At 52.6% G+C, this 22,402-nt stretch overlaps 5 protein-coding genes across 5 annotated transcripts; 3 read left to right on the top strand and 2 right to left on the bottom strand.

Annotated features, from left to right (window-relative positions):
- Positions 1 to 308: 308 nt before the first annotated feature.
- On the bottom strand, positions 309 to 8,645 carry P168DRAFT_309857 (uncharacterized protein; the record flags this gene model as incomplete). The annotated part of the gene is made up of 13 exons (XM_024839337.1): positions 309 to 1,229; positions 1,307 to 1,784; positions 1,837 to 2,177; positions 2,244 to 2,318; positions 2,371 to 2,652; positions 2,704 to 3,567; positions 3,627 to 3,652; positions 3,700 to 3,796; positions 3,855 to 6,130; positions 6,279 to 6,728; positions 6,784 to 7,462; positions 7,528 to 8,041; positions 8,113 to 8,645. 13 exons carry the CDS (start codon positions 8,643 to 8,645, stop codon positions 372 to 374), a joined length of 7,473 nt encoding a protein of 2,490 aa, XP_024694162.1. The 3' UTR covers positions 309 to 371.
- Positions 8,646 to 9,105: 460 nt separating this feature from the next.
- P168DRAFT_309856 (uncharacterized protein) lies at positions 9,106 to 10,326 on the top strand (the record flags this gene model as incomplete). Its single annotated transcript, XM_024839336.1, has 3 exons — positions 9,106 to 9,327; positions 9,364 to 9,546; positions 9,583 to 10,326. The coding sequence occupies 3 exons, from the start codon at positions 9,106 to 9,108 to the stop codon at positions 10,324 to 10,326; spliced, it is 1,149 nt and encodes a 382-aa protein (XP_024694161.1).
- A 751-nt stretch (positions 10,327 to 11,077) lies between these two features.
- On the bottom strand, positions 11,078 to 17,059 carry P168DRAFT_289025 (putative TFIIIC transcription initiation factor complex subunits Tfc3). The gene is made up of 13 exons (XM_024836911.1): positions 16,859 to 17,059; positions 15,482 to 16,587; positions 14,972 to 15,416; positions 14,594 to 14,914; positions 14,500 to 14,560; positions 14,249 to 14,469; positions 13,992 to 14,218; positions 13,783 to 13,955; positions 13,743 to 13,749; positions 13,671 to 13,706; positions 13,461 to 13,634; positions 11,533 to 13,421; positions 11,078 to 11,497 (listed from the first exon to the last, which is right to left on the bottom strand). The coding sequence occupies exons 1-13, from the start codon at positions 16,923 to 16,925 to the stop codon at positions 11,161 to 11,163; spliced, it is 5,064 nt and encodes a 1,687-aa protein (XP_024694160.1). The 5' UTR covers positions 16,926 to 17,059; the 3' UTR covers positions 11,078 to 11,160.
- A 901-nt stretch (positions 17,060 to 17,960) lies between these two features.
- P168DRAFT_233669 (uncharacterized protein) lies at positions 17,961 to 19,296 on the top strand (the record flags this gene model as incomplete). Its single annotated transcript, XM_024833380.1, has 6 exons — positions 17,961 to 18,150; positions 18,216 to 18,334; positions 18,396 to 18,457; positions 18,507 to 18,532; positions 18,600 to 18,949; positions 19,042 to 19,296. 6 exons carry the CDS (start codon positions 17,961 to 17,963, stop codon positions 19,294 to 19,296), a joined length of 1,002 nt encoding a protein of 333 aa, XP_024694159.1.
- Positions 19,297 to 19,868: 572 nt separating this feature from the next.
- Positions 19,869 to 22,161, top strand: P168DRAFT_325906 (ribosomal N-lysine methyltransferase). The gene is made up of 6 exons (XM_024841062.1): positions 19,869 to 20,178; positions 20,258 to 20,824; positions 20,888 to 20,945; positions 21,002 to 21,064; positions 21,125 to 21,236; positions 21,318 to 22,161. Exons 1-6 carry the CDS (start codon positions 20,041 to 20,043, stop codon positions 21,676 to 21,678), a joined length of 1,299 nt encoding a protein of 432 aa, XP_024694158.1. The 5' UTR covers positions 19,869 to 20,040; the 3' UTR covers positions 21,679 to 22,161.
- Positions 22,162 to 22,402: the final 241 nt, after the last annotated feature.

Below are 22,402 nucleotides of genomic sequence, written 5' to 3'. Positions count from 1 at the left end.
GACCTATTTCCCAGCCTCCTAGCGGTGACACTGAGACAATCCTCAAGTACTAATTGATCCCTTATCAGGGAATAAAACAGATACCTACCGAGCGAGCAGCCTGTGATATAACAATCATCTACAAGAGCTTATTGAGGAGCACCCGAATTTCAAAATAGCTATTGTGGAGTGACTGCAAGCGGCCAGCTGATCTGCAGTCTTTTTCCCACCCCATCTGTATCCTTGCAGTTTTGCAACCTTTTGCGACCTCTTTAAGCTTCAACATCATCAATTTACTATCCTTTTTACCATTTCCATCGTTTATTCCACAGCTATCTATTGAACCTCAGCAAGAGAATTCAGAATTAACCCTAGTTTGCTAAACCGTTGAGCTACTCGGTTATCATCTCGTCTTGCTGGTGCCTGGCCCTGATGTGATCCACAATCAAGGTAGACAAGCCGCCCACCGTGTTGGCATTGCTAATGGCCGAGAGACTGAGCTCGACCTTCGCAACTCGTCGAGCCCAGTTCTTCATCTGGATTGCCACAAGGGAGTCGATCACCAGGTTTGCCTCCTGCTCCTCATCTAGCTCTCTACCTGGCATCATGTTCTCTGCGACGGTTTTGCCTAGTGTACGCCTGAGCTGGTCGATGGTCTCTGTCTTCCCCAAGAGAGAAGGACACTGCTCCACCTCGGCTAGCAGCGATTTCAGCTCGTCATCTCCGACCTGGGCTTGCACAGCTACGGTCGATTGAAGGTTGCTGAACAAGGAGAACCGCACATCATGTCCCCACATAGGCAACATAGAGCTCTCGGATATGGGCTTCGTATGCCCTAGGCCAACGACCAGATTGCCACTTTCCGAGCCACTAGGGGAGTCTTGGATAGCCACGGATAGGCCTTCCAGTACATCTTTCTCGCAGAGGAGTGGAATACATGATACTCGGATATTCTGAAGATATTCTTGACGTTGGCTGACAATTCCAACATCTTCAACAGCGCCGAGGTTGAGCACTGAGGCGGGGAGCCCACGCTGCCGACGGTATTGCACAAATGCGTCTAGGAAAGACGTGGCCGCCGCATAGTTTGCTTGAGCGACAGATCCTACAGTCCCCACCACAGAGCCAAACATGACGAAGAAGTCGAGTGACATCTCTTCCACAGCGTGATGGAGATTCCATGTACCTTTCACCTTTGGCGCCAGGACCATCATCCATTCTTCGTACGTCATCTCTTCGAAGGTACCGTCCTGTCGAAAGTGAAAAAGATAATTTAGCTCCTGATTTCCCCATTTGTCCTTGGAAGGCGTTACGGCATTGGTCCTACCTTCAGAGTCAAGGCCATTTGCAGAACGCCGGCGAGACGCTTGGTGCATTGGCTGAGAGCACGTCTTATGTCTGTCATGTTGGTGACCGAGCCCTTCACACAGATAACATTGCAGTTCTGGGCTTTGAGCTCGCGAATGAACGCCTGGTCACTGTCGGATTGGCCCGCAGATCGGGATAGATAGACAAGCTCCCGTGCGCCGTTCTCGACCATCCATGTTGAGACAGAACGCCCAATCCCGCCCATACCTCCAACGAGCAGATACGAGACATCGTTAGAAAAGCTGGGTGTGTCTGGAATCCCCAGACAAGGGAGGGGGTTCCTTTCCGATGGCATCTGGATGACGATCTTCCCCATGTGGGTTCCACCCTGCATATGTCGAAAGGCACTTTCTGCCTCGCCAGCCTCGAACACTCTTACAGGACGAATGGGTCGGATTTTGTCTTCCTCCAAATATCGGAACAGTGTTTCCTTGATACTGGACTTGGTCTTAGCAACCCCACACCTCGATGAGGGGTTCTTTCACTCACCTATCGCGCAAGTCTAGGTTCTCCCAGCAGATTTGGAACAGGTCCACCCCGACGAAGGTGCGGTTAGCAAGGAAGGGGCTCATGCTGAGCATGCCATGGGTCAGAAAATCGCGTTTCCCAAGCTCAATCATCTTTCCAAAAGGTGCAACGCATTCCCATGACGCGTGTAGGAGTTTCCCAGCAAGCGAGTTTAGGACAACGTCTACGCCTCGACCGTTGGTTACCTTCATAATATTCGGCAGGAAGGAATCATCTCTCGAGCAGAATATTCTCTCTCGAGGAATGCCGACATTGTCAACCAGATGACGCGCCTTTTCCTCACTCCCTACCGTGGCATAAATCTGATATTTCAACGTCAGAAGTTGAATTAACCACCGGTTTTGAGACCTCCAGATCGCTAGACTCACCTCAGCGCCGAGCAGTTGACAGATGTTAATGGATGCCAGGCCAACCCCTCCCGCCGCGGAGTGGACTAGTACAGACTGTTGGATGGGTCAGTCAGTGTGAAATTTGATATTCATGTGGCGAACGGACCTGTCCCTGGTGCACGCTACCAACATGGACCAGTGCGTAGATGGCAGTGATATACACTGTCCACATACCTGCCATATCCTGGCTAGAGATGTGCTGAGGATATTTGATGCAGTTCCGAGCCGACACTACTGTTCGAGTGGCCATTAAGCCGGAGCCTATGATGCACACATTGTCGCCGACTTTCAGGTCCATCACACCTGGGCCAAGCTGACGAACGACAGCCGTTGCCTCGATGCCAAGTTCGTCTGATTTGCCAACGAGACCCATCGATACCATTATATCCTGTCTAAGTCAGTGTATGTTTCCCGAATGAATCCGGGAGGGGGAAATCACTTTGAAGTTAAGACCGGCATATGTGATGTCTACCTCAACTTGCCCACAATCTAACTGGGAGCTAATAGCCTTTGGTATCCACTGCAGCGTATCCAGACGTCCAAGCTGTGAGATTGCCAGTTTTCGAGGTGTCTCTGATGAAACCGTCGGGGAGCGCTGCGCTTGTAGCGGCGTCCAGTGGGCCCGGCAGGTATGCACCACACCGTCATTATATGCAAACTCGTATTCATTATCCAGATGAGGCGTATTCCTATCTCTCTGAATCTTCGCATGGATGTCATACACGGCCTTGGCTGATCCGGTGCCGAGACGGTCTACTTCAAGGACTGAAATATCCTGATGCAGCTCATGTCTCAGTGCTCGCGCAAGCCCATGAATCATTCCTGCACTCGGGTCTTGAGAGATTGATTGCGTTGCCTGCGTGATCCATAAAATCCGGCATTCCCTGCTCTCGCACAGGAACTGTCGCAACATAAGGTAACGCTCAGGTGTAAGATCGTGGAAGAACGATTCCTTGACGTTGTCTAGAATGATGACATTGTTTCGTTCGTCTTGCGGTACCTGATCTAGCCGGGCCGTGTGGACGGTATGTCCTTTGCTTCGAAACTCCCCCTCGACGTCTGCTGCCCATTTCTCGTTGGGACAATGCGTCACAAGGGTGACCTTCTCCGGCAGGACTCTGTCAACGACCGGTCTTGAAATCATACTGGCTGAAAACTGGCATGGCGGGCGTGCATCATACACAGTCGTATCGGTCCCCGTAAATCCAGCTGCACGCAGTTCTTGGTCCCACCTTTCTGGCGAAACGTAAGGCTTCTCTGCTCGTCGGTCGCTCTCGCCTAACCACCAGCCGGGGAGTACACCCTGTGCATTATGTTAGTAACCCGAACAATGGAAAGGATCCCGCCGGGGGCACCACACACCATGATATAATCCGTATACAGCATATCTGAATGCAGTGTCAGAAGTCGATCCTTGAATAAGCCAGTGACATACCTGAATAAGTCTCCTGAAGCAGTAAACGGCCATTTGCACTCAGCAGCGCATGGACGTGCTGCAAGGTGGTGTTGAGACTTGGGGTGGCATGAAGAACCTGAAGGTAACGCGGTTAATTATGGATTTCCCTGGAACACAACCTCATCAAAACGTACATTGGAAGCAATGATCAGGTCGAAACTGTGAGGTTCGAAGCCCTGTTCTACTGGATCACGAGCAATATCCAAGGTGCTGTATTCCATGTGCTCCTGGCCAAACTTTTCCCGAGCCTTTGCCAGAAAGCCGGACGAAATGTCAGTGAACACATAGCGCGAGTACATGCGCACTCCAGTATGGGATTTTAGGTGCGGCAGAGCTCTCTTAGTCGCGGAGCCGGAGCCAGCGCCAATTTCCAAAACACGAAGGGCAGGATTTGAATGGCAAAGCAGGTTGAGAAAGTGGCTCCAGTCCGTCTCCGCCGCGGGTGATTCGTAAAATGTCTCCCAACTATTGTCCTCCATCAGGCATTCCAAAGCCGACTGCTCCCCGGTCATGAACTCCACGCAGTGGGAGAAAACCTGCAGCATGCATGGGAAAATGTGGCCGCCAATGGTAGCAGATGAATCTTTCAGCATCTGTTCTATGGATTCGACCGCTTCGACCGGATTCACCTGTGCCCACAGCGGTAACGCGGGGTTGATTATCTCCTGGCTTTCCTTGGCCTTCTTTTCGTATGCGCCCAATGTGTCCTTCAATCGGCGAATGGGAGGAGCCTCCGAGCCAACATTGTCGTACCAATCTGCCAAGTAGACGAAGTTCGGATGCTTTCCAGTCGTGACCATGGCGGCCTGGGAAAGGATCCATTCCTTCCATTTTACCAGGTGCGGTTGCTCCGAATGAACATGACGAATACGCTCCGCCGTAGCGATAATGCACAACAAGCACAGGAAGCCTCCACACTTAACAGCGTCTTCGTAATCAGGGTTGGGTTGGGGTTCAGGCAGCAAGCCGGTCGAAGGGAGCAAGTCGATGTCTGGCTTCCAGTCCATACGCGAGGCCAGGTATGGCGCATCGTTCGCTCCTGGGGCGTCTATAGCACACAGAAGACCGCCCTGCATGGAAAAGACCACCCGGCCATCGACCATGCCGAGGCCATTCCCGCATTGGCCTTGACGCAATCCGTCCCAAGTCTCCACTTCCACCGTCATCTTCGGGGCCCCCTTAGCGATAAAAAGCCGTTCAATCATCGCCGGTATATACATCCTCCGGAGCCTGCTGGGAATCCCTGACGACGCCGCAACCCCCATCAGTTGCAGACACTGGTCGATAGCGCAAGGATGGATTGTGTATCGGCTTTCATGGAGCTCGAGGGGATCGGTTACCGTCCCTAAAGCAATTCTACTGGTCGGACTAGCGGTGATATCTTGTAGCCCTTGGAAACGTGGCCCGTACTCCAGACCCTGTCGTTGAAGGCTTTGATACCACCTCTTAGACTCGAGAGGCCGAGGAAATGGGTGCGTGACTTTGCATTCTTCAAGGGGCTGTGGATGGCCCGGTGTTATCTGGCCCTGACAATGTATGTTCCAGGACCCCCCGTCATATGCCGCGATGCTAAAGTTGTACCAGTCCGAACTGACCCCATCCGCCAGCTCGATGGAGTTGAATCTTGTGATAACTTCAACCGCGTTATCATCACGCAGGAGTAACGGGACTTTGAAGTGGACATTTCGCAGGGAATAGCCCTCTATATCCGGATGTAGTTGGTAGATTCCTTCTCCAGCCATGGCGATATACCCTGCTCCAGGAAAGGTTACCTGGCCCTGCAGAACATGTTCCGACAACCACGGGACATTATCTAGGTGGAGCATGTTCCTCCAAGCCGGTTCCAGGGCTGTTGACTCTCCAATCCTTGATCCTAGCAGCTCATGCTGCCGATGTGATCGGAGTCTCCAATCCTGGCATGGTCGACCTTCTCTCAGGTACCGAGTGTCATGTTGCCATGGATATCGTGGGAGGTTTGTCAGTGTTCTTCCCGGGCCAATAATCGCAGATAGATCAACTGGGAGTCCCATCGTCACTAAGTGACCTGCTGTTGAGAGCAAGAGGGACCGGGCATCATCATCATTCCGCACCAGTGTGGGAATATACACGGGAGGGTATTTTGTCGCGGTCATATTCTGGAATATTTGTCGGATAGGGGCTGAAAGGGCCGAATGGGGGCCTATTTCGATCAATATCTGCCGGTGCTCTGTGTGCTGGATCAAATTCTGGACCGCCCCGGAGAAGAGCACTGGGGACTCTAGATTTCGCCGCCAATAGGCCGCATCTAACTGGCCAGGCTTGGTGATTATTTCGCCAGTGACGCTAGAAAACATGGGCAGCATGGACGTGCCATGTTCTATATGTCGACCGATAGCATCCTGGTAGGCCTGAGCCACGCGGCCCATGAACTCTGGAAGTGTGTTGTTATCAGCATACAGTATCATCCGGTTCATTCCTTATATGGCCCTTGTCTCCTGCAACTACCTCTCCCCGTAACGGTGCTTTGGGGCGACCATTTCATACCAAAATCAGTTTAGGGAGAGGGGCTTTCTTCTCACCTGAATGGTAAGCTACTTTGATAGCCAATTTCCTACAAAAAGTCTCCGGATTCGAAGACTTGATATGTGCCACAACTTGGTCAATTTGGGCGCTGTCTCCTGAAAGGGTCACGTTTTGGGGGCTGTTTTCACAAGCCACTATGACATGGTCGGCCAGGAAAGGCTCTACCTCTGGCCGGCTCAAACCAACGGATGCCATGGCCCCTAGGCCTTCTTGCGTTTTTGCCAGCTTTCCACGATAATATGCAATGATTATAGCAGCTTGGGGGGTGATAGCACCGGCGGCATAAGCAGCAGCCATTTCACCACTAGAATGGCCGACAACCGAACAAAACTCTATTCCCCACTCTGCAAGGACACTCACAATACCCACCTGGAGTGCGGTGCAGAGTGCCTGGGATAGTTCAACCTCCTGCACACGAGATGAAATCGGGTCCTTGGCCAATTCTTCTGTTTGGGAGGTGAGGAAAAGCTTTCCCGCTGGTGTAGTCACAGACGGACGTACCTTTCAGTCTCCATTCAGGGCGATCATCTAGGCTTTGCAACGCCTCATCCATCTGATCAACGACTGCAGCAAAGCAGCCCTGTGTGTGCATCAATGCCCTTCCCATTCCCGCCCATTGGGCCCCTTGGCCTGTGAACACAAGCGCGACATTGGAGGTCGAGGAATGGCATGTGAACTTGTGGAAATCGGATGGATCCACGGGCACGTCTGGATAAGCCACGGCAAATGCACGGTGAGGTAAATGCTCGCGCCGTACGGCCAACGTGTACGAAAGATCATGTAGAATGGATGGATGATGGCTGACATACTGCGTCAGGTCACCGACACGCCGATTCAGACTTTCCGCACTCTGCGCCGAGATGAACAACAGCTTCGAGTCCTTGAAGGTCAAAGGGGCCGGATCCATCGTTGAGAGGAAAGATGCCGCAGAGTCTAGGATGACGTGTGCATTTGATCCGCCAATGCCGAAGCAGTTGACACTCGCCCGCTCACGACGGTCCTCGGGCCAGGGGATGGCCTCTAAGGGAACCTGTAGGTTGGCTTCCACCAGGCCAAGATGGGGGTTCGGGGTATTGAAATGAACATTCGGTGGGATCGTGCGATGTTCCAGTGCTAGGACGGCCTTGATCACGCTGGTGAGACCGGAGGCCCCCTCAGAATGGCCGACGTTGGGTTTGACCTGGATACAATTTCGTTAGTTTGTGATGACTTGCGGTGAAACTTAAGGGAATCAAATATCCTGACACTTCCAATCATCACCCCAGCACCCCGGAAGAGCTTTCCAACAACTGAGGTTTCAACAGCGTCCCCGACCACGGTGCCAGTTCCATGGCACTCGAAAAATCCCGTGTCGCGGAGATCCTTTATATGCGCCTGTTGGTAAGCATTTTGAATGAGGGACTCCTGAGAAAATGGGCTGGGATAGCTGATATTCTGGGTTTTGCCATCACAGTTGGTAGACGTCGAGCGAATTACGGCCCGGATCGGATCATGGTCGCGCAGGGCATCACTGAGCCGCTTGATATAGACAGCGTTGATTGCTTCACCGCGGCCATATCCATCTGCCTGAGCATCGAAAGTCCGACAAGTTCCGCTTGGGGAGAGGACCATGTTAGCAACCATGGTTGTAGTCATGGTCGGAGACCAGATGATATTTGTCCCAGCCGCTATAGCTGCTGAGCACTGGCCCAGCCGGAGGGCCTGGCAGGCCTGGTGCAATGCCACCAGTGATGCTGAACAGGCCGATTGGATCGTCATACTGCGTTTGCTGTCAGACCCTAGCCTTCTATTCATCATGGTCACGCTGGGCGGGGGGAGGGAGAGGCAGACCTAGGGCCCTGGAAGTCAAATTCATAGGAAACCCTGTTGGATAGTGCAAATTCTCCAGTGCCAATCGCGTGGTAGCGGTCGATCTGATGGCCGTTCTTGAAGGACATCTCCAACCAGTCCTCCCCAAAGACACCAACAAAACAGCCGACGTTCTGACCCCGCCACTTTCTCGCTCCCGCACTTTCAAGACATTCCCAAACCACTTCGAGCAGTAACCGCTGTTGCGGATCCATTCGCATGGCCTCTTGCGGGGTGATGGAGAAAAACGGGGCATCGAAGCAGGCCGGATCCTCCTGCAGGAAATACCCGCTGATGGGAGTCTTCCCAGGCTCAAAGAAAGCCTCCGCATTGTAGCGGCTCGAAGGAACGGGACCGTGTCCATCTCGTCTGTTCACCAGGAATTCCCAGAATTCATCAGGAGAGGAGACTCCGCCTGGCAGTCGCAGACCCATTCCGACAATGGCGATAGGCTCATCTGGAGAAATGGTCTCGGCGTCTTGACAAAGGGCAGCGTGTCTCCGCATATCGGGCATTATGGGTTGTCAAAGAGTCTCCTTGAATGCCTATGTCGACGTCGGTGCTAGACAAAGTGATTCTCGTGTAAAAGACGAGTGTTCTAGACAAGCAACAAAGGCGACCGCGGCACTGTCAGTCGTATTGATATAACAGATTGGCAGTGAGAATCCTTTTTGCCAAGTTTTCACTGCGGGAGGACCGAGGACTCTGCCCTTTCATGCCATGAATCCCTTGCGTATCACTTGATCTTCTTGTCAAGTGAAATGAGATGACGTGTTCGATGCATCGTGGGAGAGCCTGTTCTGCATGATATCTGATCCAATTGACCGCTCTTTTGATTCTAGGTACTCATCGCATATCCCCCTAGATTCGAGAAAAAGAAAAAGAAAGTTATAAAATAAGTTAAGAAGAGGCAGGAAAGGTAAAAGTCGTCAACCCGCCTCTGACTTCCGACCTCTATAACCCTATTCCACGATTATGAGCGATAACGTCGACTGGTATAGAAACCAGGTCATTTTTCTGACTGGGGGTACTGGTAACTTAGGGGCATGTCTACTCTACAAGCTCTCACTTCAGCTGCCCACGAAAAAGATCTTCATCCTCTGTCGCGGGTCGGTGCGCCGTGCAGTTGAAAAACTGGAAACCGCAATGCCCGAGTATCTCGACCTCATCCTAGATACACGCAAAGTTCAGTTTATAGTTGGAGACACAGCCTGACCTGGATTGGCATTGAAGTCACCAGACCTTCAGCGCCTCCGTGACGAGGTCACAGTGGTCCTCGACTCAGTCGGCGACATTTCACTCCAACGATCACTCCCAGCGTCGATACAGGTCAATTGTGTCGCTCACTTGGCGTTGATGGACCTCTGTAGGAGCTTCAGTCACCTTCAAACATTCCTGCACCTCTCGGCTACGTCCGTGAACTAATTCCTGCCAGGGGGAGCCATCGAAGAGCGTCTGTACCCAGTACGTGACAATGAGCCGGAACCAAATGCGCAGCTCTCGACTATCCAGGAAACAGGGGGGTCAGACTTGGAAGACGCCTTCCCAGCTCCGTATGCCTTGGCCAAACATATTGCGGAGAGGGTAATCCTCAGCCAGGCCGACTGGCCTTTTCTCGTTCTCATCGTGCGGCCATCGCTGTTCAGTCCTGCCTTGCGCGACCCGTATCCACTATACGGATCAAACGAGTCAATCCTAATCAAGGCCTTGGGCATGAGCATGGGCTCCCACTGGTCTCCCTCCCGACTGCTACAGGAACTGGGAGAACAGACCATCCTGGATGAGATCCCCGTTGACCTGGTGGTCAACACCTGCTTAGCCCACCTTGCAGCCGGGTCGGGCGGGATCGTGCACGCCGCTGCGAACCTTTATATGCCACGGAAGCTTGGTGATGTCACTATCCAGTGCCACCGACACCTACCCGCTGATCTAACTGAGATGGTTTCTAGAGGTGGCGACGCTACAGGTGCCGCACATCTGGGGCCTGTGTTCTTCCGCATGTTGCTGCAGCATGCTCGAGATTGGAGGATAGAATGCCCCCGGTCTCAGCATCTGCAAAGGATCAGTGATCCTGCACTAGGGCTCAACCTCGAAGGACATGACTTCGAGGCTTTTATGCAGCAGCGCTGCGAACTGATGGCGAAAATCATTGCGCGCCGGCTAAACCAGGCCAGACAGTCGATCTCGTTGTCTTGAAAACCCCCCCGCTCCTAATCGCACAGACAATACTAGGACAGAGAGTTCTTGGTATGCCCGCTTAGAATCACATTTGAGGATACATTTGCCGCTTTGTTCACTGGTTGAAAGCTCATTTGCGTGGAACCTAATGGCGGTGCTGGGCTCAAGCTTTGGAGAGGTTTGCCGGTAGACTTGAGAATTGTTTATACACCACCGGACTCATGGACCATTCCAAATTCTCGCGCAGATTAGCTGGGTCCGTTATCGCCCAGTCGTGGATATCATAACGTCCATATACATGGGATAGGTAATGAGGCACTGCATTAGTCGTGTGGTCCGAAGGAATGGCCGGTGGACATAGTAGTAAAGGTTTGCCCTGGCGATTACCTTATCCTGGATTTTGGTGAATGACTGCCAGAGATAGCAGGTAGAGTAATACACGTAAATAACAAAACTAACCTCATACACCCACCCCAAAAATACCCGATTCAAACTCTCAACCAATCACAAACCGCGCTTTATCCCCGGAATTGCAACAAATCGCCAAATTGCCACGAACCGCTTACAGAGCTTTACAGCACGTGTTGGCCAATGCGGGACGCGATGGGAGGATTATACTTCTTGGGTCCATGGTTGGGGGTGAGGTTATTTTTTGGTGATTGTAGGGGATTAAGCATATTATCACTGGTTGTTGGGGAGGTGATAAGGAGGTACTGTAGGTACTTTGTTATGAGGGTACGGGTGGGGATGGCACTCGTGTGCAGCTGTTAGAGACGTCAGACCAAAAGTCCAGCTAGTTGATACAATCCGTAAACATCACGTTCCATCAATAATAAATACATATAATACAATTCAAGCCGCAGCCAACACCATCCACCACCACTCTCTCACAACCCACCCCGTCTCACCCCTCTCATTGCAGCCCTGCCGCACAACAACACCCACCTCCTCCATCCACCCAAGCAGCAGCTCCACCTCCCAGGCCCCCATGGTAGGCTTCACCATGTTAGTGACGCTGCCTGCGCTGACGCCCGGCCGCGTGGCGATACACCCGACCACAGCAGCCAGCGCCAGGTCCCACAGCACCTTGACGAAGCCCCCGTGGATGTCGAACCACATGGGGATCTTCTCCGGCACTGATATGTCCGGGGAGATGGTCAGCAGCGGGGGCATGGGTGCGTGGTGTTGGCTAGTTTGTCTTGCAGGGGGTTCCCGTAGATGTACCGGTCTGTTGGGTGGAGTTCGACAGAGAAGTGGAGCTTGTCTTTGTCGATGAGTCGCGTCAGGTATCCGCCGTCCGTGAGGCCGAATTTCTCCAGCGGCGGATCGCGCGGCTTTAGCAGGAGTCGCCCCTCCGCGGCGAGGTTGATCGCTGCGAGGATGTCACCGTCTTCGGCGTGATAGTTGACGTCGAAGGAGCCCTTTGCTTGCAGGGCTGGGTCCAGGATGGTGGTTTTGAATCGGGCGGCGCGGCGGAGCTCTGTGCATTCGATGGCGCGCTTGCGGCCGAGGGTTTGGAGGAAGAGGTCTGTGATGGTGTAGTTTCTGCCCGGGCTTATGCGCCCGCGGTTGCTGCTTGAGATGACTCGGTCGGTCATTAGGGACTGTAGGGCGTTGTTGATTAGATCTTCCCCGAGGTGGGAGAGCGTCACGCGCGCTTCGGCGGGCTTGTATTTCTCTTCGAAGGTGATGACGTTGGCGCGCACCCAGCTCTTGGCTGCTTCCATCTGGGCGAGCTCCTTCTTCCGTGGTCCGGCCTGCTTGGGTTTGTCGGCCAGGGGAGCGGCGTAGGGTACCCCGGCGAGGAGCGCGCGTCGCCGGTTGACTGTCACCGAGTTGTTGGCTTGGTACACCTCTTCCAGGGACGTGAGTGGCTCCTCGCGGATTTCGAAAACACTGTCGAATTGTTCCCGCGTAGCAGGGAGATCGGGATGAGTTTCTGATCTGGGGACGTCGACCTGGGTGTTCGCCCAGTTCGCCAACCCCACCCAGTCGTACCCGTCTAGATCGTCATAGTTGATCGGCGGGACTTGGTCTTGGGCATATGCTTCGATGAACCGCTCTTGGAAGTCGCTTTGCATCTTGGCGAGTTGCAGGCGGTTTTTGTTAAGGATCGCTTTGCCCCTGTCCTGGATGAAGCTCTCGTCGTAGTCTGGGAAGGCCTTCGCAACGAGATTCCAATCTACCATCCGCCCATCGTAGCCCCCTGCCAGGGTGCGAACAATAACGATGGCGGTCATGATGCGCTGGAACAGGTTGGGTGACACTAGACGAGCAAGGCGGTTCCGTCGGATACGAGGCACGTCATCCTGTGCTGTCGCAGCAGCTTCCGCCTTGCCTGCTTCGGAGTACAAGCCCGTTTCTGGATCTAGCATGTTCAGTCGGTCCATCGGAGACTCGAGGTACGCTGATCCGGATTCGCGTAGTGAACGGCGCTTGCCTCCCGTCTGTCGTCTAGTCACAGGCCGTCCAATTATAGCGGCCAGCCCCTCGGGCTTGGGCTCATCAACATCGAAACGAATATCCCCGTCAACCGGGGCACTGTCGAACGAGTCGTAGATGGCTTGGTTGATGTACATTAGATCATCACCCTTTACCCCCAGGAAATCTTCATTTTCAAGCTCCCAACGGAGAATGGTATCGTTATCCCGGAAGAACCCAACAGACCGCGGATCTCTAAGATCCGCCCTTTTCAAGGTGTCTCGGCGAGTCTTATTCAACAAGTCTTCAAGCGACCGCGGCAAGTCACCACCCACCCTGGGAGACTGCAGAGCGGCGAGGCCAGCATCTGTTGAGAAGGTCCCTGAGCTAGCATTGAAAGTCTGTTTCGGGCTCATGAGCATCGCGTAAGGAGCGATGGATGATATGGGAATACATAGACGCCTCATGTTGGACCCATCCTGAAGAAGAGGATTGACACGTCTCTTTGCCGAGCGGCCTACCTGGTCCGGGCTGAAGATTGAGGTTAAGCCAGACACAGAGCCATCTTGTCCGGAGCGGCGTTGAATACTCGCAAGGCGCACCACTTTCGGGTTTGCTGGGTCTTGCTTGCCACGTGAGGAGTTCAGCCTCTGGAGCAGCCTTCTCTGGATGCTCCGGCCCTTTCTCCTTTCCTGCGCCAGTATAGAGGCGGGCTTTTCTTGTAGATGCACCCTGAGCCCAGGGTCAACCGGAATCGGATATGTCGTCTTCGGGTCCTTCAAGACTGGTTTTCGGCCACCATTTTTACTGAGTTCTGGGTCGACTTCAACGCTGGGGGGCAGGGGGATGCGTGCTTCCGAGGCCAAGATCGTCCCCTGCATGTATTTAATGCGGGGATCGTCTGGCTGCAGCTCCGACTTGCAGATCATGCTTCTTGTCACCATCACGCCTTTGCTGTCTTTGCCACTAAATGTGAACTGCCGGAGCTTTCCAGCGTCAACGAGGTGTTTGACTGCCGTCCTGACGGTCCGCATGTCGGGTGTCTTTTTGTACTTCGTTTTCCGCCAGGCCGTCGCGAATGGGTACCAGAGATCGGCACCAAGGGGAAAGGCTCCTCCAACCTTATCCACGATGTCCATCACGATTTTTCTGCGTAGATAGCCCATGGATCCTCCCTTTTCTGCCATCTTCATCCTCGGACTCGACGTATCTGGGACTTCTGAGTTCTTTCCCGTGTCATCGGCCCCGTCTGAAGTGCCTACGTGTGGAGTAGCTGGTGTGGTGTCTTGGTTAGATACAGAGCCCATGTTATCTCCTGCGGAAGGGTCTCCCATTGCACTATCCGGTAAGCTGCTCGCAGGACGGGCTTTTTTCAATGGCGTCTTAGTAGTTCGAGTAGGAGTCATGGAGTTTTGGTCCCTGTCTGTACTTGTTGGTTGTTCGGGAGTGGGAGACTCTGTCCGTTTGCGCTTAGAATGCCCCCTGGCAGCTATGGGTGTCTCATCTGCGGCGGACCCACTGGGACTGTAAGCCACCGCCATAGAAACATCGGCGGAGTCAACTTCGGGTTCATCGAGGCGTCGGTGTTTCACAATCTCCGCCCTCAACGGGGAAGATTCCATAAGAGATGCACGCTGTCGCAAGCTCCTTTTTACCCCTCTTGAGGGTGTAGTAAAATGAGATGCTGTGGCAGGGGTGCTCAATTCACGCTGATCTTGTTGGGCCGGAGTTGCTGGTTCGCTTTGCCGGGGCTCGGCTTCTTCGACGAACCACGGAAGGGACATGAGCTTAGGCGATCTGAAAGCAGCGAGGCGGCTGATCCTTGGCCGTCCTTGTCTCTTGCCGGCTGGTCGTCGGCGCCCACGAGGCGTGATATAAACCCCCGGGCTGGACCGTTCCATCAGGAGAATACTGTACTCTGTCCATGTTTCGTCAAGACCGAGACATTTCAATTTCTCTAATTCCGACATTCCGTGAAAGCGTTCGGAATCCTCTCTGGTTTTCAATTTCCTGGAGTACCTAGGCTCCACGATACGTGCGGAATTGGGAGTGTCGAGCAGTTCTCCATCGGGGGTGTCTGGATCCTCTATCTTCAACCTGATCGGTGTGCCCCTGGGGCGTCGAGGAGTGCTGTCAGGGTCTCTGGATCCCCCTGCAGGAAGTTTCCTTTCGCCTGGGTAGATGGCTAAAAGGCGGTCAACATCAATTCCCACTCGGCACCGCTCGAATGATGATTTCTTACCGTAACTGCCATCGTCCAGCTGCATTGCTTTTAGATCGCTGCTGGAACAAACGTAGTCCTGAGGCCCGACTGTCGCGATGCATTCGAAAAGAGACGCACGGCCCTTCTTCACCAGATCTTTCGTGGGCACTGCCCGAGGTAGACCATAGTCATCGAGATCAGGCTGCGCATTCGCGGGAGGAGGACGAAGGCTACTCGATTTATTACCCTTGGGTGTATATTCCACGGCTTCCCACGCTGCCTCTCCGGCGTCCACGACCTTGCGGAAGTTGCCCGCCGAGTACTGGATGTAGTGAGTGATGGTCTTTTGCAAGGCTATGTCGCGCACAATGGCCCGATGGCGCAGATGCAACGGCTGCGACAGTTGCCAGCATTCCACCAGTCGGGTCAACATGTTTTCTAGCGGCCTGCGATAAAACTGCCCGAAGCAGGTTTGTAGAGCTTCCTATGAAATATCAGTCTCTGGTTTGGTTTCATCTTCTCGAAGCTGACAAGCCGGTCGCCACTTACCCGGTTAGTGCACCCTGCGGTGCCTGTCGCATCGACGACATCGAAAACCTGATTGTGGACGACTCGGTCCGGGGTCCAGATCGGAATGGGTCGACCGAACACCTCCACGTCCTCGTCTTGCTTGGCCATTTCCAGGCCGTCCGGAGTTTGCAGCGACGGCTCGCCTATCCCTTGGGTGGGCTCCATGTCCTCGTCCAGCTCGGCATTCGCTTCCTCGAGGTTGGTTATGAGACTCTGGCCATACTCATGGAACAGTTCGTAGTCTCGCTTAGTCGGCTCCCGCACAAGCCTGACGCAAGAATGAAAGTGCTTCCCGGTGCCGGTATATTGGGACAAGGCCCTGACTCTCATGAGCAGACCGATCCTCTCAAACTTGCGGAGCGATCGAGACAAGATTTTCCACCTCCACCGATCCGCAAATCCAAGTCGCGTTTTCAAATCGTGGCGCGAGATGATCTCGTGCTCCCGAAGGATACTGAAAAGATTGTCTAGGTACTTTTCGAAGTCGATCATCTGATCATCGTCTGGCCTGGCGTCCGGTCCCGAATCGGTTGTCATCCCCGTGGTGGAATGCTCCGGCACCAGGAACTTGCGCAAGGTACACAGGCTCGTGCGCGCAGATTTGATTTGGATTGCCCGTTTCTCGATGTATCCCTTTTTCTGTAGCATGTCGGTTCTCTTGGGAACGGAGCGCTTGTCCTGGCCACTGAGCCGGACAAGTTCGGTTTGAACGATGCCTTGGGACTTGCGCGAGGCGATGATGGATAGCAGGGTAAACTCCATCGGAAGCACCTTGGTCTCGTCCGGTTCGTGGCCGGTAATTGCGAGCCAGGTTCTCTCTTCGGACACGAACACCCGGATGTCCGACGCGGTCTCTTGACTGTCGCGCGCATCGGATTGGGCGCAACCATGTCGTTCCGCATCATCCAGGCTCAGGTGATTCCATTCTCTGTTTTGGCCCACAGACACCTCGGGGTTTTTGATTAGCCATGTCCAGACCTTGGCCTGAAAGCGACGATCGACCGTCTGCGTGCGACTTGAGCCCTGCTGGGGAGCTTTCGCATAGAACGTATCAACCAAAGCCAAGACATCCGCCGGGGATGCGCCTAGACACCGTTAGCGGTCGATCCACCATGCCATGGAAAATCAGTGGTGCGGAAGTGAGAGGTCGATTTGGTTGCATGTCATGAAGACGATAGTACCCTCCACACCTGGTGGGGATCCCATTGGCCAAGACGCCAGACGGGTAAGATGCAGGCTGCAGGATGATAATACGCCCCATACTAGACTATGCGGTACTAGTCTCGTAGACTAACCACGAGGAGACCAACCGACTCCAATCCGATAACAAAAAATAGAGAGGCAAAAGTCACCAACCTTGAGCACCGCAAAGGGCTATCTCCGCTAACAAAAAATCAATCAGGTCGCATAGACTAGGAGCCATCTTTTTCCATGACTGGGGTCAGGGCTGGGCGAAAGAAACCAAGAGGAAAAATTTTTCCCGGACTCAAATTAAGCTCTGCTCATGATTTTGATGAAAATCGAGTATATTTCAGAGATCGAGAAAAAAAGATCCGATTGATGGTGGAGCGAGAGGCGTGATTCGAACCGTTGTCGTCGAGAGAAAACTGAGGAATGCCAGAAATCCCAGGCGGGGGTGGCAGAATCACGTGATTCTCTGGCAGCCTGGGGAATCAGGCACACAGACACCATTTCTCTCTCTTTGAGTCTTAGTCATCCAGCGATCTTCTTGGCGTTGCTATTCTTGACTATTTGTGAGTCTGTACTCCGTACAATCACCCAAAGTCGTAACAGTACAGAATATCTTGACAGATCCACCTGACATCGATCGGCTATAGAAAGTCCTATCCAATGATCCAATCCTCCGAGTCCATCGGACATACCCATGGGTCCACCGTGATGAATGGACTGGACCGGACTCGTTCCATGGAAACACTCGCGATCTGACCAGCTATCCCAATACGACCAACCCTTGACACGACATGACACTCCTCGGTCAATTGAATTGTGGGTAAATCTACCATTGATCCCTAATCTACTAGAGGGATAGAGAGCACAAGGCTGTTTCAGCTTGACAACATTGAAGAAAGTTGGACAAGAATTCCAGCGTAAGCAGGCTGGGAGCAGCATGACATCATCAGGCGATTACATCATGCCACGCTTGTCCCACGATTTCAGGCCCGGCTTGAGACAGCCTTAGGCCAGACCGAGACCCGTTGTTTCCGGCCTGATTATTATTGGCAACACTTGCTGCATTGCCACCAAGACCAAAGAAAAATATCGTCGATGTGTTCAACCTTCCATTTTTCTTCTTCTTTTCTTTCCTTCTCTAATACGTTTGACTATCAGCCGAGTGCAACCAAATCATGAATTGACGATTTCTCGCTAATTGTACCTCTATCGTCTCTCACCTTTCACGGTTTTCCAACCCGGTAACTATACATCGCCATCCATACTCATGGACGAGGAAGAAGGACGGACGACGGCCGCGGTAAATGCGCCGGAGCCGCCTCCCCTGCCCTACACCTTGCGCACTCGCAAAAAATCCATTGCTATCTTCTGGATTTTGTTCATCATCGATGTCGTGGCGCAACCGTTGGCCCTGTATTGGGCCCTCTGGTATGCCACTGACCTATCCCACAATATAGGTATGTCGCCGATCATCGCTGGTTCAATCCGACTGGACGCCCAGCTAATCGTCGCTTTCCCGCAGTCTTCTCAATCGTGACCGCGTCGTTGGGGGGCATCTCGGTGTTTGAATACTTCTACCGGCTCTATAACCTCTTCCGCAAAGACTCCCGAGCCCGGCCCTTGAACGCAAGGAAGTCATGGGTAAGCGATCAAATCCGTCTGGGTTCCACATAACGGTGGTGCTGATGTGACAATGTGGTAGCTCGACTTCTTTCAGATCAACTTCACCATCGTCTGGTTGATTCTCGCCGTCGAGCTCGTCGTGTAAGTAGCAATAAACGCCGTGGATAGACAGATGCGCTAACGACACTAGAGGATCGGTAGCGGAAGAACCACACGGTAAGATTATATAGGAGGCTTGTTTTGTTGGTCATTCGCGATACATTGGCTAACGGTATGGCAACAGTCCGACTCGTGGCCATGGTCCTCCCGACCGTCATGTTTTATTTCGGCGCGGTCTACCTCTCCCTCGATATTCTCCGCCTCTTCGGCTTCAAGGCCCCCTTCCGGATCTCCTCGACTCCCAAAGGATCGACCATGCCGACCGCCCTGTATGTCATGATTGAGGATGTGGTCGCGGTCGATGGCGCGGGGGGTCAGATCTACCGCTACGCCCTTCGGACCCGATACTTGTCCAGCCCTTACTTTCGCCGGATGCTCCGAGAGATGAACTTCTTCTGGACCGGGGGAGCGCTCATCTGCGCGGGAGGCATCACCGCGCTCGTCTTTACCACCTCTCGGCCGGTCGCATTCACGGTATGTGATCCCCCTGTCGACCACCCCAATTCGGGTTGATATGTCACGCCGTGTCAAGAAATCTAAGCGCAACTAACGGGGAAATGGTGCAGCTGGGCTGGTCCCTCCCGATTGTCTGGGCGATTGTCTGGACGTTGATCACGATCCCGTGGGTCCAGAGCGATCTACGGCGCGAAAAGCAAACGTGGCAGGAGAATCGTCCCCATGGCGGCATCCCTTTCACCGACGATGTCAACGCGACCAGCGCTCGCACGCGCTTCGAGTCCGTTCAGGAACATTTTCCTCACATCCTGCCGTGGTTGCGGGAGAAACCATCCACCCTGTCCGACGGACAGTCCGCTACCTAACCCGCGTTCGCGTCCTAAATACCCCCGATGTAGACCTGACGATACGTTGATGACAGAAGAAAACAAAAGCCATGACAGACGCACGACCTACACGATCGATACACTATTGTTTTTTATTGTTATTTGCACTTTGAGCTCGTAGGTGTTGTGGTGCTTTCGAGGGTAGACTGCTAAGATACACGCTGTACTTTACTATGATCCATATTGATACCCAATACAACTTGCATTCCTATCCTCAGCGTCTAGCAGGATTGGCGTTCCCATTGGTCCGAGTGTGCTCACAGCGGGCGTGACATGGCTAAAGTTTGTAGTGTGTATTACAAGTAGATTAGAATCAAGATTATAGGGAAGTAATAAATATTGACAACCATCAAGTCAACTCTAATTATAGAGTTTATCAGAGACCACATGGATGTATACCTGAGGCACCTTGTCGATGTCAAAGGCTAGTTCTAGTCACGTGACTGTAGACTAATCATATGCTTTGAAAATCGCCTCTTCCTATAAAGCTGAACTGGAGGTAAATAAGCTTACATATAGATCCTTATATATTGACTTATCAAAAACGAAATGCATGTAGTATTTTGTGGGCACTATTTATCTTGTTGATGTTCTTTGACATCTCCGCCAATATCTGCATGTCATTTCCGACGATCCACTTTCCCCAATTCGGACAACGACAGCACAGCTGTGTAGCCTCAGCCATCCATCTCTCGCACCTCTCTCTCCCTCCATCACCACAAAATGGCAATCACTTCCCTAGGAGATGAACACGAAGCCTTCACGCAATGGGCTATCTCCAAAGGCGTGCAGATCAAAGGCATCGCCCCGGCCCATTTCCCCGGTCGACGTCTTGGCATGATCGCCAACAGGACGATCAAGGTATGCAACACGATAGGTAACTTCGTTTCAGAAGGGACTAGACCCATTGATGGGGAAAGATGTTAACTAAGGATTTTAGGAGAATGATGTGATGCTCAGCATTCCCCGGACAGCAATGCTAACCAGGGACTCCATTCCCTCATCATTCGTAGAGCAATTCCCCAAAGACACACCCAACCACGGAATTCTAGCCGCATTTCTCACCCACGCAGACAAAGACACTCTACAGGACATCGACCCCTGGCGCAAAGTATGGCCCTCCTTCCGCGACTTCCAAGACACCATCCCCCTCCTATGGCCGGACCGTCTGCGCACATCCAGCTCCACATCATGGTCCGGTCCCTCATTACTCCCGCCGTCCATCTCCGGCCGGTGGAACACGTTCCGCAAGACGCCTGCAGGCGCGGACTACGAGTCGACGTACCAGAATCTGCTGCCGCAGCAGGAAAAGCGCTTCCGGAATTCTTGGGAGTGTGTTGTCTCCGCGTTTCCTGGGACTGATCCTGATGCGTTCGCGTATTACTATCACATTGTCAACTCGAGGAGCTTTTATTATGTTTCTTCGCTGGGCGAGGAGCCTGAGGATTGGAATGATGCGGTGGGGATGGTTCCTTTTGCGGATTATTTTAATCATGTGGATGATGCGGTATGTGTTTGCTTTGGGTGTTTTTGTTTATTGTTGTGAAGATCAGGCTGATGATTGTTGAAGCCCTGCGATGTTCGTTTCGATGGGGAGAAGTATACGTTTAGGGCGACGAGGCAGCATGGTATGAGTCGAACTTTTCACTCTTTACTGGGCTATATAAACTAAACAATTGCGCAGAAAAGGGCGAAGAAGTGTATATGAGCTACGGACCGCACTCAAATGACTTCCTACTAGTCGAATGTGAGTCCCAACCCTCAACATCCCTTCCCACTAACCGCCCAACACTGACAAGAGAAACAGACGGCTTCTGCCTAGACGACAACGAATCCGACTCTATCTACCTCGACGACATTATCTTCCGCGAGCTCACATTATCACAAAAGACAGAACTAGCCTCTCAAGAACTCTTTGGGTACCCCCTTCCCTCCCTAACTTTTCTTCTTCCTTTTCTCTCCTCCCTCCCATACTAACAATGATCTTTTCCAAAACAAAGCAACTACGAAATAACATCCGCAGGCCCAACATCCATAGTTCAAGCAGTCGCCTGTCTAAAATACATGCGCAAAGACCCCTGGAGGAAACACCTCCGCGACAAGACAGGCTCCAACCCACCCACCACCGCCCGCATCATCAACGGCTGGATCGAGGCTTATCTCAAAGAATGCACCACTACGATCGGCATCATAGAGACTATGCTTGATCAGTCTAAGCTACCTTCCCCAGGATTCACACCCGAGTTCGGCTCCGAACAGTGGGAGCAGGAGAGGCTCGCGATGCTGCTCTCTAGGTGGAGGCAAATCGAGCGGTTGTGTGAGAACGCCCGCGCTGCTCTTCTCGGAACAGCTCGTCCTTGAGTTTCAGCGCAACCCTTGCCTTTTCAAGGGAGGGTCGAGATCATCGGTGTTTCTCGTGCTTGGGTTTTTCTCCCTCCGCCATCCTCTTCAATCTCTAAGAAACCATTTGAACCGTCGGACCCATCCTACGTACTGGAGAATCACGTAAAAAGAAAAACGTTACACGTCAATATGGACAACATGCCTCGATGGCGTTAGGGATACACGAACGACAAAGAAATACTACTTCCTCCAGCTGCATCCACCACAACAGGAACAGAATACAGCAATTTACGACGGACCAGCTACAACACTACATCTACATCTACATCTACACAAAGATAAGCACAAATTCGGTAAAACAAATATATACCCTTCAATAAACAATCACCATCTATCCTATCCTATAAATCAACCCGTCCTAGTCCTAGTATGTCCAGTCCATTCCATTCCACTGCAATCCAGATGTATAATGCAGGTGCATGTACCCCTTCCCCCAAATTCAACCAACCAACCAATCAGTAAATCAACCAATACACCCAATGCTTTGAGCTATGTTTGTGACCGCCCTTCCAAAGGCAAGAAACAGGTAATCTGTGTACACAAATATAGGTAGAGCACGCACACGCCAAACGCGAGAAATAAATGCAGACATTAGCCTCAAAAACACGATCAGAAAAGAAGAAGAAACAGATAAATTATCAAGACAGGGGTAGAATGGATAAGATCGAGATGTAGATAGACT

The sequence above is a fragment of the Aspergillus campestris genome, assembly GCF_002847485.1.
Source record: "Aspergillus campestris IBT 28561 chromosome Unknown P168scaffold_4, whole genome shotgun sequence".
Taxonomy (NCBI): domain Eukaryota; kingdom Fungi; phylum Ascomycota; class Eurotiomycetes; order Eurotiales; family Aspergillaceae; genus Aspergillus; species Aspergillus campestris.
This window is presented reverse-complemented; position numbering and strand designations above follow the sequence as displayed.

What these genes read in the sequence shown, in the direction of transcription:
- P168DRAFT_289025 (XM_024836911.1), bottom strand. Translation starts at nt 16,925, where the DNA reads ATGGCTCCTAGTCTATGCGACCTGATTGATTTTTTGTTAGCGGAGATA. An exon ending in GGGGGTTTATATCACGCCTC is followed by an intron (nt 14,561 to 14,593) that starts GTGGGCGCCGAC and finishes GCAAGAGACAAG; the next exon opens with GACGGCCAAGGATCAGCCGC. An exon ending in CGGTTGACCCTGGGCTCAGG is followed by an intron (nt 13,422 to 13,460) that starts GTGCATCTACAA and finishes ATACTGGCGCAG; the next exon opens with GAAAGGAGAAAGGGCCGGAG.
- P168DRAFT_325906 (XM_024841062.1), top strand. Translation starts at nt 20,041, where the DNA reads ATGGCAATCACTTCCCTAGGAGATGAACACGAAGCCTTCACGCAATGG. An exon ending in TCGCCAACAGGACGATCAAG is followed by an intron (nt 20,179 to 20,257) that starts GTATGCAACACG and finishes TAAGGATTTTAG; the next exon opens with GAGAATGATGTGATGCTCAG. An exon ending in TAGGGCGACGAGGCAGCATG is followed by an intron (nt 20,946 to 21,001) that starts GTATGAGTCGAA and finishes ACAATTGCGCAG; the next exon opens with AAAAGGGCGAAGAAGTGTAT.